The following is a 13918-nucleotide window of genomic DNA, read 5'->3' on the forward strand; positions in this document are numbered from 1 at the left end:
TTAATTATGAATTTCATCAAAATAAGCTATTTTGACATTCAACAATATTGTAATTAAGTACTCTATTTTAAATTTCAGTTTTATATTATAATAAAGAAACATCAGAAGCTTGAAGCAAAGACCACTGCATTCCTCAATCATTCCAGTAATTGGAGGTAGGAGGTAGGTAAGTAGGTAGGTATCTAGGTAGGCCTTCCCTACTACTCAGGATATGGGAGTGGGAACAGGCAGGAAATTTCCATGAAGGATGACGAATTTCTACTATTTCTATCTTATATAAGGACATATATGTCAGGTGTATCAAATTATCTAAAATACCCATTAATGATTTAATAATATGTTTCTGTTATTCCAAGAAGAGTACTACGAATATTATTTTATATTTAATAGTGTCTCAGTGTAGACATTTGTATAAACAAAATTTGAGTAATTTGTAATTTATGAAAATGGAAATTTCCATAAAATGTCTATTTAAAGGAATTATTTATAAAAATGATAAAGAAATTTATTTATAAAGGAGTTTTTGCTTTCTAGGGCACAGCAGTGATATGTCTTATTTACAGGAAATAGTATAAGTATAGTATGAGAAACTTCTTTGAATTTACTTCATTCATTATATTTTTAATTATTAAATTATAAAAGAAATAATTAACAGTATACATTTTAGGTAAAATTTCTTAATTTGTGATGAGCTGATGAAGAATTTACCCTTTTATATATTCCTCCTTGGAGCACATTGAAATATCCATATTTTGGTAAAACAATACTGAAGTTAGATCTCTTCATGCAATTCCCTTAATTATAATTTTGTGTATTATTTTGCTACAAGTTAGGCTGAACTGGCTCTCAATTAGGAAACAAAAATAGTGCTATGAATAAAAACTGTAACTGAATATTAAGGTACCAATAATCATAAATACAACTTAATTGCATCTAAAGGACAGGTTTATTGCAAATACTATATATATCTATTGGTTTTTGGGTCACACCCAGCAGCGTTCAGGGTTTACTCCTGGCTCTACACTCAGAAATAACTCCTGGCAGGCTCGGGGACCATATGGAATGCCGGGATTCGAACCATAGTCCTGCACGCAAGGCAAACGTCCTACCTCCGTGCTATCTCTCCAGCCCACAAATAAAATAATTTACTTAGAAAACTATGAGATAAAGCTTTTCTCAAATGAGAAAACTGAGAATCAGATAAAATCAGTTAGTAAAATTGTACAATCAATAACACTTCTGAAATAAAACAATTTATTTAATTTTATTATAATGCCTGTTTTATTATGATTACCAGACAACCTAATGGTGTTTTTTACAATTAGTGTGTAGAGGTTTGACATACATATTATATACATACTATTTTATTTTGCTGACAGTACATTTTTATGAGAAATTTTTATATGAGATATTTATGAGAAAGCTACATTTATGTTTACTAAATGAAAGGATGTACCTCAGTTGTAGATACATTGTATATGTGAGACTTTATCTTCAGAACTAAAACAAAAACAAAGCGTGTTTGTGCATGTGTCTGTATCTATAAGCTCATTTTACCTAAAATGTTATAATTAATATCATATTAATTATGCAACTAGAAAATAAGTGATATAAGGAAATACAAAATATTACCATCAAATTTATATGAGAGTTCAAATATACTATATGAACAAAAATGATTCTAAGAGAAGTTAAGTCTAGAGAGAGATAGTATTAGGTAAAGAATTTGCCTTGCATGTGGCCAAACAGCTAACACTATTTCAATCCATGCATTTTTATCACTTCCCCAAACACCACCTAAAGTGATCTGAGCTCAGAGCCAAGAGTAAACTCTTAGTACCACTCGGTGTACCATGACCCCCACCAAAGATGGAGTTTAATGTTAGTCTTAGGCTTATACAAAATGATTATGAAAAGAAATAATATATTAAGTAAATTTCCAGTAAACACTACTTGAATTATGTTTAATCACTCAAGGGTCCAAAAATTTCTACAACGTTCTGTCATGTGTATTCTGTATTAGTGTATTCTGTCATTAGTGACAGTACAGTGGGTTGGGCATTTGTCTTGCATGCCACAGACTGGGTTGATCCCAGGCATCTCATGTGGTCTTCCTAGTATCACTAAGAATGATCCCAAATCTCAGAGCCATGAGTAAGCACCAAGCACTGCTAGGCGGAATCCCCAAACAAAAGAACAAAAGAAAACAAAACAAGTTAAAATGAACATGTAGGGACTAGAGAAACAGTAAAGTGAATAGGATGCCTGCTTAGCACACAACAGACCTGGATTTAATATCATGCAACACATATTTTCTCCCGATCCCACCAGGAGGGATTTCTCAGAACACAGCCAGTAGTAAACCCTGAGCACAGCTGGGTGTGTCCCCAAACAAAAACAAGGTAAGAGCCCCCCCACTGAGTGGGAGAAACTATTTACCCAATACCCATCAGATAAGGGGCTAATCTCCAAAATATACAAGGCACTGACAGAACTTTACAAGAAAAATTCATCTAAACCCATCAAAATTGGGGAGAAGAAATGGACAGACACTTTGACAAAGAAGAAATACAAATGGCCAAAAGACACATGAAAAAATGTTCCACATCACTAATCATCAGGGAGATGCAAATCAAAACCACTATGAGGTATCACCTCACACCCCAGAGATTGGCACACATCACAAAGAATGAGAACAAGCAGTGTTGGCGGGGATGTGGAGAGAAAGGAACTCTTATCCATTACTGGTGGGAATGCCGTCTAGTTCAACCTTTATGGAAAGCGATATGGAGATTCCTCCAAAAACTGGAAATCGAGCTCCTATACAACCCAGCTATACCACTCCTAGGATATATACCCTAGGAACACAAAAATACAATACAAAAATCCCTTCCTTACACCTCTATTCATTGCAACACTATTTACCATAGCAAGACTCTGGAAACAGCCAAGATACCCTTCAACAGATAAATGGCTAAAGAAACTGTGGTACATATACACAATGGAATATTATGCAGCTGTCAGGAGAGATGAAGTCATGAAATTTTCCTATACATGGATGTACATGGAACCTATTATGCTGAGTGAAATAAGTCAGAGAGAGGGAGAAAGGCGCAGAATGGTCTCACTCATCTATGGGTTTTAAGAAAAATGAAAGACATTCTTGCAGTAATAACTTTCAGACACAAAAGAGAAAAGAGCTGGAAGTTCCAGCTCACCTCAGGAAGCTCACCACAAAGAGTGATGAGTTTAATTAGAGAAATAACTATGTTTTGAACTATCCTAATAATGAGAATGTATGAGGGAAATAGAAAGCCTGTCTAGAGTATAGGTGGAAGTTGGGTGGGGAGGAGGGAGATTTGGGACATTAGAGATGGGAATGTTGCACTGGTGATGTGTGGTGTTCTTTACATGACTGAAACCCAAACACAATCATGTATGTAATAAAGTTGTTTAAATAAAAAAGTATATAAAATAAAAAAATGAAAAAAAGAATATTTAATACTAGAAATTACTTTGAACAACTCTGCAAACCACTGTCTAAAGTAAAGAATTTTAATTTAAAAATTAGGTAATTGGTTTTAATTTATGAACACACACAAAAAAGAAAAATTATTATGTATTCTTCTATTTAGTGTTTTCTTTGGTCTTGGTTCTATAAATTGGGATCAGCCCAAAGAAGTTTAGTTTACCTTATAAGACAACTCCTAAAATAGCAGAGAAAACCTCCCTCAGTGCATTAGATTTAACACAATATTTTCCATTTCCCCACAGAACCTGAATGTGAAATTTTAGCAAACTCCTACATAATTGAATCCTCCTAAACTATGGCAACCAAAATTTAATACAATGCTTCAAGTATGATAATGAAATGTATATTCTTCCTTCTGAGTTCTGAATTATATTAATACTCAAAACTTCAAACAATTATGTCATATTATATTACAAATCAATATGCATAGTCATATTAATATTATCCTGATATGAAGAATTATTTTTAAATTTATAAGAAAAATATTAAAGTCAAATATTAAAAGACTAGTATGATCTGTAGAGAATATGCAGACAGTATTCATTCAACATAAATTTGTCTAAGTATAGAGAATAGCAAAAGTTTAGGTACAAGGGAAGATTAGCCACTAACAAAAAGAGGTGTTTAGCTTTATATTAAATTCAGGATATAAGTTGGAGAAGTCTTGATAAGCATAATAAAAAAGGTGTACTGGAATGATCAGACAATAGAAAGACATTGTGAGTTTGGAACATAAAATTAACAAGATGAAAATGAAAACAATATGCAAGATGAATGTTTATGAGTAGAGAAAAATAAGATAATTAGGAAGATATTGTAATGAATTTGCTGATAGTGTGAGAGGCAATAAACATGATAAATACAAGAGATCATTTGAAAAGAAAGAAAAAGTTTCTAATTTAGCTTCATGCCTGAGTACCTCAAAAATGAGGATGTAAATTTCAAACAAAACCAAAGGAAGGGGCCAGATCAGTGGCTCAAGCGGTAACGCGTCTGACTTGCCCACACTAGTCTAGGACCGATCGTGGTTGGATCCCTCAGTGTCCCTGATGTTCCCCCAAGCCAGGAGCGATTTCAGAGCGCATAGCTAGGAGTAATCCCCGAGCATCAGCAGGTGTGGCCAAAAACAAGAACAAAAAAAAAACAAAACAAAAAATAAACTAAAAAAAACTTGGATAAAAGAGCTTATTAATTCATTTTATTGCAAAAATAAAAATAATATACTGCTAAACATTCATTATTCAATAGATAATAAAATATGTTTTAAATTAAATAGAAATTAAGTTTAATTTAGGTGTTAAGGTATTAATAGAAGCAATTTCTATTGTATCCATTGTGAGCCTTCATCTTTTTCAATGTATTTGTCTTAACATTTCCACTAATATGTAAAAAACTGGAAATGAACAAAAAAATAATACCTCTCACGAGTAGTAGGTAATAAAATATGAACTGGAAGGATATTATTAATATTATATTTATATTGAATGATGACTTTCATTTCTATTTTGTAAATCAAATGATGATTTGTAGTATACTTACCATCTTTCTACATAAAATGTATGGGTACAAATGTGTATATTAGTTGCTATAATTATCTCTCTCTAGGAGATTTAAAAAACTCATAACATATATTGAATTTTTTAAATGCATTTCTTTAATTTGTAAAGAAACTGAAATAAAGAAGCCATGCTGCTTCTCATTATGCACATTAACTCAGAATAGATAAAAAGCACTCTCTAGTGATTTTTAAAACTAGAGTGTTGAAAGCTAGATATAATTTTAAGATAATTTGAGTATAATTTAATGTAATTTAGGATATTGGATATACAAAAGTTATCATGACCACACATTAATATAAATAGTAGTAAATCCTCCTCATAAAACACCAATTAAGAGATTTTCCTGATCAATGCAACATAAAGAAAAAAATTACATTTCCAATGTAATTTGTAAACATTACTTATAATTATTTTAAATTGCAAGATGATTTAAATTTAAATAGTTTTTAACAATAGGTCTAATTCAGTAATAGTAAAAATAGAAGTATGTACCAGTATTTACAGATTCAAATATATAAATCTATGTTACCCTATAAATTATGGCAGTCTACTTAAATAAGTTACATTTGTAATTCTTTCTTTGATTCCTCCCTTTCTTTTCTTTTTCTTCCTTCCTCACTTTTCCTTCTTTCTTTTTTTCTTTCTCTCTCTTTCTCTCTCTCTCTCTTTCTTTCTTTCTTTTCTTTCTTTCTTTCTTTCTTTCTTTCTTTCTTTCTTTCTTTCTTTCTTTCTTTCTTTCTTCTTTTTTTCTTTCTTTTTTCTCTTTCTTTCTTTCTTTCTTTCTTTCTTCTTCCTTCCTTCCTTCCTTCCTTCCTTCCTTCCTTCCTTCCTTCCTTCCTTCCTTCCTTCCTTCCTTCCTTCCTTCCGTCCTTCCTTCCTTCCTTCCTTCCGTCCGTCCGTCCTTGTTCTTCTTCTTCTTCTTCTTCTTCTTCTTCTTCTTCTTCTTCTTCTTCTTCTTCTTCTTCTTCTTCTTCTTCTTTTTTTTTTTTTTTTTTGGTTTTTGGGCCACACCCAGCGGTGCTCATGGGTTACTCCTGGCTGTCTGCTCAGAAATAGCTCCTGACAGGCACGGGGGACCATATGGGACACCGGGATTCGAACCAACCACCTTTGGTCCTGGATCAGCTGATTGTAAGGCAAACGCCGCTCTGCCATCTCTCCGGGCCCACTTTCTTTCTTCTTTTTTCTTTCTTTTTTCCTTCCTTCTTTGTTTCCTTCCTTCTTTCTGTATGTCTCTTCCTTTCCATCTGTCTTTCTTTTTCTATTTATTTTTTTATGCTTGATCACACCCACTATGATCAGGGCTTGCTTCTGACTATATTTAGGGATCATTCCTGTTGGGACCATATAAGGTTTTGGGGATTGAGGCTGGTTCACTATATGATAGGTAAGTGCTTTATCTGCTGTACTATCTGCCCTCACTTCAATCATTTCTTGAAAAAAAAATTAGTTTATAATACCCTTCTTCAGAGCATCTCTGTATTAGTTATAGTTTTAGCTATTTGGACTAATAAAAGAAGTATGTATCTTCTCATCAAAATCACAGTTTAAAATTTTTAATTTAATTCATCTTTCAATTATCTTTCAAATATTCAAGTCCTCATGTCTTATAAAATTTAAATTTTAAAATGTAGATAAATTATCTGTGTGTGTAAGTGGTAGGGGATAGATTGTGTCACAACTGGCAATGCTCAGGACTTCCTGACCTGAATCCTGAAATCATTCCTGATGTTGTGTGGGCTATAGGGAAAGACAGGGTTAGCTGCATACAGGGCAAGCACCTCAACACCTGTACTAATTCTCTAGCCATGCAATTATTCTTATTTCTCTCCCTTAAATATATAAAGTGGTAGAGTAGAGAAATCTCTATAAAAATAGTGTTCTATTAAGAAATGTGCTTAACATTAACATAAGTGAATATACTTAGCATTAGCAAAAGTTTTATTTCTTATTATTTGTGGCTATATGTATAGTTATTCATTTCTATGATGTATGTATATTTATTTCATTATTACAATAATCAGTATATTTTCCAGAGTTATTCAGGAAAATTGTTTTCTTTATTCTGTTTGCACAATTTTGGATCAAATTAAAACTTAGATTTTTGTCTTTTTAGATTTGTTTCCTCACTCTATCCCTCAAGATTAATTGGGATGCCAATATTGTCACTCATATTCTTTATATGCCTCGATTTTTCATCACTCTTTATTGGATGAGTGAGTTTCCCTTCTAAAATCTTACTTTACTCATTAATAAATATTCAAAATTATAAAGTCGAAGTTTTGGCGGAAAATTTCAAAAAGAATAGAGTGAGGTGAGCAAAGAGCAAGTGAGAGAGGGAGGGAGGGAGGGAGGAATCAGAGAGAGAGAGAGAGAGAAGCAAAATGCATGCCTAAAAGCAGACAGGGGAGGGTGAGTGGGATGGGAGAAGAGGAGAAGTCATCAGAAGATGAGAGAGAAACTGGGGCATTGGTGAAGGGAAATGCACCCTGGTGAAGGTTATGGTATATTGTATGACTGTAACTCAACATAAACAACTTCATCTGTGGAAAAAATAACTGTATTATGAGAAACCGTGGAACCGTGGTGTTTAAATAAAAATAAATTTTAAAAATTGGCAGAAAACATTATCCATACTGAAAATATCCTATTTTTTGATTCACCTGTTTTCTCTATCCTGGTAAGCATATTCATATAATGCCTCAGGGTTTCTAAAATGAATTTTCAAGTACCTGAACTAAATTCAGATATAATGACTTATAAAAGCCAGTGACTTTCAAGCTTTTATTCACTTAAACAAAATTTGATGATCAGTATATTTTGTACCAGTTACTCTTTAATCTCTGGTGACCGAATCAGTAAAACTCTGGTTTCAAGTAGCTTACAATCTAGTGGGGAAACTATTTGAAACAGATAATAACCATGTAGTCTTTTAAACGTGAGAGGCAATTAGGGAACTATGAAGTCACGTACTGCAGTTATCTATATCAGACTGTGAGGAAGAAAATAACAGAATTTAAACTGGAGGCCATTATGAAAAATTAAAATGTTTAAAAATCTGTGTGACTCCCCTCAGAGATTGGAATTGGCAGACTTAGAGGTGAACAATGAATAAATAATATTTCTAGCAACGACTTGGAAAAAACACGAAGGCAAGTATTAATTAAAAAGGAAAGAAAATATTGGCCTTTGAAGTAGAACAATTAGCACTTTTGGGTACGTGTAAAAGCAAACCCATGTGATACCTGAATTGTGTATGAGTTGCAGGAGGCAAAAGTCAGCATGAATTTGAGTGGAGAAGGAGTCATAAAATAAGAATCAAGGGTCTTATTCAGAAATCTATAAAATTTCTACAGAACTCTTAATACTGGAATGATTAGGATAGGTCAAAGATTTAGCAAATATTCTTTACAAACAGTGTGGAATATGATTTAGTAGAGTTAACACTAGTATAAATACTAATAAGAGTTCAGTCAATAAAAAGAATGGGAGGATATAACTAAAAGTGGTCACTTATGAAGAAAATGCAAAGGATATTGCAAATTTGAAAAGGGCCCTAAACCAAGATACTCAATTTGAGCAGAGAAGGAAGAATGCCCATGGTGACTCCTGGATTTTGATTGGATGGCAAAGATGAAGCTGTTATGATTTAGCAGCAAAAAAACACACCATGAAGCATGAGGCAAAGGTTTCTGAAAGCAGATTTTACATTTTTAGTCCCATGTGACAAAAATCCAGATGAAATCATCAAAATTTGTGGCTCAATGCCTACAGTGTCTTTAGTATGAAGAAAGCAATTTTACAAGCAGAGATTTGTACAAAATCACTCAAACAAAATGTACTGAAAATCTGAGAAAAGACCTGTAGATTAAGATTATGATTAAGATTAATGTCAAATCTAAGCAGCAAAAATAAAAAAGTGTCTACAGACATTTTTCTAAATTGTTTTTAAAATTTATATTTTATATCATATTAATTAATAAATTATCTAAAAATTTTGAAAGCACATGTATCAGGAATCTTATCGTTGTAGTACACAGCATCGGTTACACATGAAAACTTGAAAATACCTCATATTTATGATTTTATAGCTTCTCTAAACAGAGTGAGTTAAAAAACTGCAAAAGGCATAAAATTTTATGATATATTTCAAGCTCACTGTTAAATCTGTACCCCAAGATATTGAGGACCTCAAGTTCTTTATTTTTCTACCCTTTAAGTCATTTGTCTTTATATATATATATATATATATATATATATATATATATATATATATATATATATATATATAATTTGTAAGGGAGAATGTTATTATAACATTAATATGCAGAATTTTCACTCATGTTTGCTTTACTAATACAACTTGTAGCTCTTCATTAACTACTCAAAAATAATATAAACCATTCAAAATGTTACTGGCCACCAATCTCATCATACTGAATAAAATTATAGATCTGTCTCTAACTTTTCTCTTTTATAATCTCAAATATTCCTTTTCATCAAGAATCATCATATTTTATCAACTTGGACAAGATGAGAAAACTAGATAATCTCCTAAGATACAAATAATTTGTTTATTATATCATAGCACATTATTATAAATTAAATTTTGAACACATTTATAAAAATTGTAGATAATACATCATATAATCAGAACCACAAAAATATGAATTCCTAATTTCACTATTCAGTAATAATAAAAAATTCTTAATAAAATACTCAAAGAATATATGAATCTAATATATCTAATACAAGACATAGCCAAGAGTTGTGTCAGCATACCAGTTAGTACTCATCAAATAAAAAGATTAATATAGACAACTAAAGCATCTGGAGGTGTCCTTTAAATTAAGACACGTAGGGCCTGACAATGTCATTTCTTGAAATCCTATTATTGTTGTGGCACAATAAAGTTTAAGAATAGGCCCCTAATGGACACTGCGGTTGGGCAGATACCCAGGAAATGACGTGATTAAACACAGAAATCATTTATATCATTTATATCAAACTGTACAGCACTGGAATAGGTTAGATAAGTAAAACTAAAAAAATGGAGTTATTTCTTAATAATGTGTTTTACTTATTTATTCTAGACATTTTGTGGATTTACACACAAAGTGAGGTAGCAGCAAAGGACCAAAGATAACAAAACTGGAGAATTAGTTGTTCCCCAGAATTGCCTTTGGGAAAGAAGGGTTTAAAGGAAGATACTTTATGGTCCTTGATTTAGGGAATTCCCTGGCCTGTTGTGTTGGAATTAAGTGGACATGAAACCATCTGTAACAGTACTATAAAATCACAGTAGTAATACAATTTTAAAATATTTTAAAATACTATCTACAAAGTTATCAATTATGTTCACATATTCATACATATCTCCATCTGCAAATTTTTTTACAGAATTTTCTTCCCCAAATGTATCTTAATGTCTTGGTGAGAAGAAGCCTTAACCTGGGAAGCCGAGCTCAGGGGTTCCTGGGACATTTCCAATTATATTGCAGCCAGTTAGGGATGACAACACAGAACAAGGGCCCAAGATACATTGTTCCTTGGGTCCTACAGTGTCTGGAACTACCATAGCTATCCCTGCAGTGCTCGAGAACACAGGGCACAGTAGGGAAACACATGGCAGTACACAAGAGGCCTCATACTCTGAGTCTGTACCCTATACATTATCCCTGCTCTCTCCTTAATGTCTTTTACAGAATATCAGCGTAACTACGGTAATCTATTCTTTTAATAGTGATGGTAGCTGGAATAATTTGATAATAAAAATCTCAGTGGCATTGAAGAAATTCTCATTTTGAAAATGCTGTATCAGAAACGTTTCCTTCAGATCACTGCATGTTATGTTTTTACCTAAAGGTATATATTTTTTCAGTCATTTAAATAGTGTTGAATTACTTTCCTAGATATTTTGGCTTATATTCACTAATAATAGGAGTCCTTTCTATTAATTAATATAATACAAATCATAAAACTTGGGGAAGTGAGAAGATACAAAGTAATTTGAATTTTGAATTGATCGTTTTTTTCTTTAACAAGTAGTTTCATATATAATGAATTATTTCCTTACGTATTGAAAAATAAAAATGTATCTAGTATGTGGGGTTTTTTGTGCTATGCATCAATATAACTATAGTTAATATAGCTCACTTTTAATTAATACTTATCTTAACATTTTAAAACAAATTTTTAAAATAATACATGCACAAAGTATGAAATTTTGGTATTCAATATTCCATATGTAGAGTAAAAAAATCATTACATTTATTCAACCAGTCTTCATAAAAACTTGCATTTAACTCTGAGAATCAACTACCATATCAAAATCTCTTTTCAGGATGTTATTTTCTACTTAATGAATTAATAAGTGCGTAATATGATATAAAAGGTGGACTGTTAGATCTTACAGTAAACTACCTTATTTTGATTAAACTATGCATCAGTATTTCTCTTTATAAGAATATAAGATATGTAGAACGTACGATGGGCATAGATATTGCTTCTTTTTCCCCTTTCCTTTCTTTGAAGACTTCTCCTTAGAATAAGCTTCTTCAACCCAAAAAGAAATTAAAATAAAAAAGAAAAACGCCAATAAAAACTTCATCTTGAGAAGTTAATTTTCAGAAGATGGATCTACAAGAAAGAACAAGAAAATGTTTACATTTATTAGGCAAGTAAAACTATATAACTTTAAAAGCATCTACTCATCACTAGTCGTCAAGTATATTTTTACTTGCTCAAATTCTCCTTGCTCAATCCTATGTTTTTAGATTTCAGTAAAAATTTAAAAATTAGTTTGAATAAGTATTAACAGAAAAATCATGTCCAACTGAGATTTAAAATTTAAGCATGCAGCATTGCTGATTTTATAGTTCTAGAAAATTATCACCTGACATTGAATAGCATGATATTAAGATATATTGTGAAAAATACTACGGATAATGTTTAACATAGTGTCAAAACTTTTACCTTACGTTAAGTGCTGCTGAATTTTTTTAAATTCTATACCATATAAATGATGCAGATAGATTTTTCCAAAGCTTACGTATTTTAAAGTAAAAGATAACTGTAGGTATTAAAAGTCACAGATATAAAAACTTCAGTGCCAAGTACTTAGTACCAAAGGGTTTCACACTGAAATTCATGTTTTTTATTTATACACTCTAAATGCACACCTGTGTTTTACTCAGACGCAAACATATATTAAAGTTCACCGCTTATTTTCCCTTCTTAGATGATATTGACATTTACATCATAAAGATTTCTGACTCAAAACATTTTAGGTAATATGATAGGCAACAGCAAATGTGGTCTGGCTTCCAAATAATCCTCTTCACCACATTGTATTAAGTTTCCCTGCCCAATAAGAATTCACATCCCGCTGAAATTTGCTGCATTAAAAACAGAAAACCAAACCATAACAACAACAACAACAACGAACTTAAGCTTTTAGCGTGAGATACTCAAACCTTTTCTGGGTCCTTTCTTTCCAAATCCTAAAATGCTGGTTTGGGGGCAGTATCCTAGACCTGTGATGGATTTCCTTCATTCCCATTTATTTCACCCTTAGAAATTCGCCTCTCCTCTCTCAGGTCTTTTCTTCTCCCTTTCTCCCACGAATTCTGAGTCCCACATTTAGGCTGCAAAGTCCCTAGATCAATCCAGGAGAAGCTTCCCGTGTTCTGCATTCGCAAGACAGCAGAGGGGACTTGGCGGGTCAAATAGAGAACCGAAGCCTCTTCTCTGGCCACTTGGAACCTCAGGAGTCCCCTTCCCCCACTGCACAGTGGCATCTGTTTCAGGGCAACTCTGCCCACCGCATCAGGTACTCCCTCCACCTGCACCACCTCCCCCAGAAAATCAGGGGGGGGGGGCCTTCTCCCAGTTTGAAGGAGTAGGAGAAATTGCACACCTCTCTTTTCACCTGCAATCTTTGCAAGGGGTGAAAGAGGGCTCCCTCTCTTTTCACCTGCAATCTTTGCAAGGGGACAGCGGTAGTAGTGATCCCTGCAGAGATCAAACCGCTTGAGAGGCCCTGCTTGGCCACCTTGCAGATCCCTTCGTCCCCGGGGTGTCTACTGTCCCCTGCTACCCTCCACCCAGAGCATGAACTCAGCTGCAGCTGCTGGACGCCCCGCGCTCCCCAGCCTCCCTCCCTCCCTCCCCTGCACGCCGCAGTGCCACTAGCGCCGCCGCCACCCCGAGCTTGACCCGTTCTCTCCGCAGTGGCATTTATTGCCGTCCCTCCCCGACCACCGTCTCCGCCCCGGCCTCTCCAGTCCCTCCCTCCGAAGGGAAGCCCCCTGCACTTACCCTGAGGCGCCCCCGCCCGCAGCCGCCAGACGAGGATGCGTCCAGCGGCTCCGGGCCCAGACGGCCGTGACAGCGGGGGGTGCGGCGGGCGCAGAGAGGGGGCAGCTGCGTCCCCGCCGCCCGCGCCACCGCCGAGCTGGGCTGACGCGCCTGCTCAGGCAGCGGAGCCTGCGCCCTGCAGCAGTCGCGGGCCGGGATGCAGCAGGGACCGCGGGGCCGGGATGCTGCAGGGACCGCGCGGGCCGGGATGCTTCGGGAACCCTGGGCCGTGCTACTGCGAGCCCAGGGCGGCGGGGCTGGAATGCAAGAGGTGTCCCCGCCGAACGTGCAAGGACGTCACACACAGGACCTTCCCCTCCTGGCATTTGCAGAGGTTTGGGGGCAAACATGGAATTTCACATCTGCCCCATCTGATCACCACCAACACCACCGTCACACTTTGAGAGACTAGACAAGACAGGAAGGAGCCTGTCTGGAAGTTGAGGTGTTTAATTTAGGATGTTCAAGA

General features: G+C 34.7%; 1 protein-coding gene across 1 annotated transcript in view; it reads right to left on the reverse strand.

Moving 5' to 3' along the window:
* GLRB (glycine receptor beta) overlaps positions 1 to 13540 on the reverse strand; it is an 82882-nt gene extending 69342 nt beyond the window's left edge. Inside the window, exons 1-2 of the mRNA XM_049769621.1 lie at positions 13411 to 13540; positions 11580 to 11730 (exon numbers count right to left, since the gene is read on the reverse strand). Coding sequence (XP_049625578.1) covers positions 11580 to 11701 — 122 coding nt within the window. The 5' untranslated portion in view covers positions 11702 to 11730; positions 13411 to 13540. The remainder of the gene's footprint in view (positions 1 to 11579; positions 11731 to 13410) is intronic.
* Positions 13541 to 13918: the final 378 nt, after the last annotated feature.

This window comes from Suncus etruscus, chromosome 3, assembly GCF_024139225.1.
Source record: "Suncus etruscus isolate mSunEtr1 chromosome 3, mSunEtr1.pri.cur, whole genome shotgun sequence".
Taxonomy (NCBI): Eukaryota; Metazoa; Chordata; class Mammalia; order Eulipotyphla; family Soricidae; genus Suncus; species Suncus etruscus.